Source organism: Pteropus vampyrus, unplaced genomic scaffold, assembly GCF_000151845.1.
Source record: "Pteropus vampyrus isolate Shadow unplaced genomic scaffold, Pvam_2.0 Scaffold7765, whole genome shotgun sequence".
In the NCBI taxonomy this organism is placed as follows: domain Eukaryota; kingdom Metazoa; phylum Chordata; class Mammalia; order Chiroptera; family Pteropodidae; genus Pteropus; species Pteropus vampyrus.
This window is the reverse complement of record NW_011896546.1, coordinates 1-2769: the sequence shown is the minus strand read 5'-3', so window position 1 is coordinate 2769 and position 2769 is coordinate 1. Positions and strand designations below refer to the sequence as shown.

Genomic DNA, 2769 nt, shown 5'->3' with positions numbered 1-2769 from the left:
ATGTTTGAGATTCACTCTCAAATAGTTCAGAAAAAAAGACTAAAAAGTAGATAGGTAAAGCAAATGTGACAAAATCTTGATAGATGTTAAATATAAGTGATGGTATGTGGGGGGTTGTTTTATAATTATCTTTGCTTTCTTACATTTGAAATTTTTCATAATAAAAAAATCAAGTTATTACAAGTACACACACAAAAGCAAAAACCTAGTTTGTTCTGTAACTCTACTTGAGAAAATATTCCAATTATTACATTTTTACATAATAAAAATTTGATTAAAGTGTCATCATGCTTTATATATATCATAGAACTGAATTTCTTTCTGAGTAAAAAAGCTATCAAATGCTCATTTTAGATAAAAGAGGTAAAGCAATACTGTTCTCTTATTATTGAAAAATATATATACATATATTGATTCTTCTCCTGGCTGACTGCTATAAAATCAGAACTCTCATTTTGTTAACTCTCAGTTTTCTGCCCTCATGCAGAAGTAATTTTTAAACAGATAATCATTTTTTGTTTGATGTTAGAGTTTCTTCTATTTTTTTTTTCTTTTAATGATGAGAAGATGACAATGTCAATAGCACTTAAAAGAGCTTAATGTGTTTGCTTTTAAATCAATGGTAAATTGTGCCTTATTCTTTAACTTCAGAGAAGTAAGACAAATTATATCAGAAGAAACTTAAGTCTAGCAGGTATATATAAAACAGTAATATTTCTCTAAACTTGATGACAGTGGCCCTGTGGAGCTAACAGGAAGAAACCCAACTTCAGGCCTAAATATGATTTGGCCACTCACCATACAATTATGAAAGATAATTAAGTAAAAGCTGGTATTGGCAGGTTGATTGAATGAAACATTTAATTTACTAAATCAGTAAAAATTACTGGAGATTCTCTGCTTTGCTCTAGCATCTTGGATTGGAGAGATACAAACAAAATATCGTTATTACCTGTTTTATCTGAAAGAACCATAATGCTATCTCTGTGAGTGTGTCCATAAAATTGTCCTGCGATGACAGTGCTGTATTTCCTAAAAATATCTACCAGCCTCTCATTATAGTATTCTCTCAAGGCTGTAGTGCTCATTGAATAGGGCAGATACCCCATTGGAATATGAGCTATGATGTACACCTGGGGAAAGAAACACAAGGACTAATGAAAATCTTCTTGCACATTTGTCATAACTAAATGACATTTACTCAAGATAAAAAGTATATTAATTAAATTTAGAAAGCAAATATACTATCTTATTTATTACCAAAAAAATATGAAATTAGGAAACAATTTCACTAATTTGCTCTTGTCTCATTTAAATTACACTGTTGATGATATAAGGTAACTCTGACACCAGCCACAATTTGTTTTTATATCAGTCTTATCTTATATGAACTGATGTCAATTAATCCTCAAAACATTAAAAACAAAACAAAATAAACAGAGAGAAAACATAAGGTGTTTCATGTGAAAATATCTTCAAATTTTAATACATTTATGAATACCTGAACCTCTTCAAATTTAATAAATACACAAGTTTAGCCCTCTGTTTATCCCCTGATGATTTTGGTCTATGAAATCTACCTTCTCCTTATTTTGCTGAGAGATATTCAATGTATTTTCCAGCCATTCAAACTGATTTGCTGGGTCAGTCTTATTCAGGGTCACAACATCTGGGCCGTAGTACAAGTTTGTGTTTAGACTGATGATCCTAAGGTTCAGATTAGTTGAAACTTTCTGTGTATAAAAGCCACCTACAAAAACAAATATAAAACATATTCTAGAAAAACACACACAGAGATATGCAGTCACTGTGAAAGCAAATTCTTAATTAAGGTTTATAAACCAGTCAGGATGGTTATATTTATTTCTTATTGTTTAGTCTGTACGTACATAAGTTGTCATTAGATGAGTCAGTTTTAACAAACATTTATTGCAAACCTCACCATGTGCCAAGTCCAAAACTGGCACTTCCATATACAGAGGTAACAACATGGTATCCAATATTCAGATGAAAAAAATAATTAAATATATTGGCACTAGGCTACAAGATACTAATTCTGGAAAAGAAAGATTAATACATCTACTCCTACTTTTGTATGACTGGGGAATTAATAAGTACATGAATTTAGCCCTCAGAGAATAATTGTAAAATACAAAATCCAAAGAAGGAAACATACATGAATCATGCCAGGAACAACTGAAGAAATGGCAGACAAACCAGAGCTGCTACAGTCTCTGTCGGGATGTGGCTTAAAGACATAACTCCACTCACCAATGAACCAGTAGTGACAGAACACCCAGGAGTCTACTGTCAGCGCTGGCCACTGAGATCTTGGCCTCGCTTCATTTACCCTGGGCCCACTCACCCTCCATGCCTCTCCTCAGCATGACTTATGGCCTCCAGAAAATCTGGGTACATAGGCATTCCAGAATTGGTACATCCAAGCAAACATTAAAGATCTGTCTAAACGACATGAATAAAAATAGAGGCAAAAAAAGGAATGAGTAAATCTTTCACTTACCTTTCCTCAAAGTATGAATAGCTTCTTCATCTAGCCATGGTTTCCAGAGGTTTGCTACTGCATTGTACACCTTGCTGGTGACTGTAGGCAGTTGATCCTGGCCACAAATAACATCATTCACCATTGAAACTCTAAAGATATGTAGGTTAATTAATTTAAACATTACTTGAGTTCTTACTGCTGTGTAAAGCATCTGGAAATGCAAGGATGAATATTAGATAGACTTAATCTTCAAGAAATTTATAAAT

At 32.8% G+C, this 2769-nt stretch overlaps 1 protein-coding gene across 1 annotated transcript in view; it reads right to left on the bottom strand.

The window, feature by feature from the left end:
- Positions 1-2769, bottom strand: part of LOC105310630 (acid sphingomyelinase-like phosphodiesterase 3a) — a gene marked incomplete at its 3' end in the record, with an annotated part of 4781 nt that extends 2012 nt beyond the window's left edge. Inside the window, exons 1-3 of the mRNA XM_011386778.1 lie at positions 2522-2769; positions 1581-1750; positions 953-1133 (exon numbers count right to left, since the gene is read on the bottom strand). Of these exons, the coding sequence (XP_011385080.1) occupies positions 953-1133; positions 1581-1750; positions 2522-2714 (544 nt within the window). The remainder of the gene's footprint in view (positions 1-952; positions 1134-1580; positions 1751-2521) is intronic.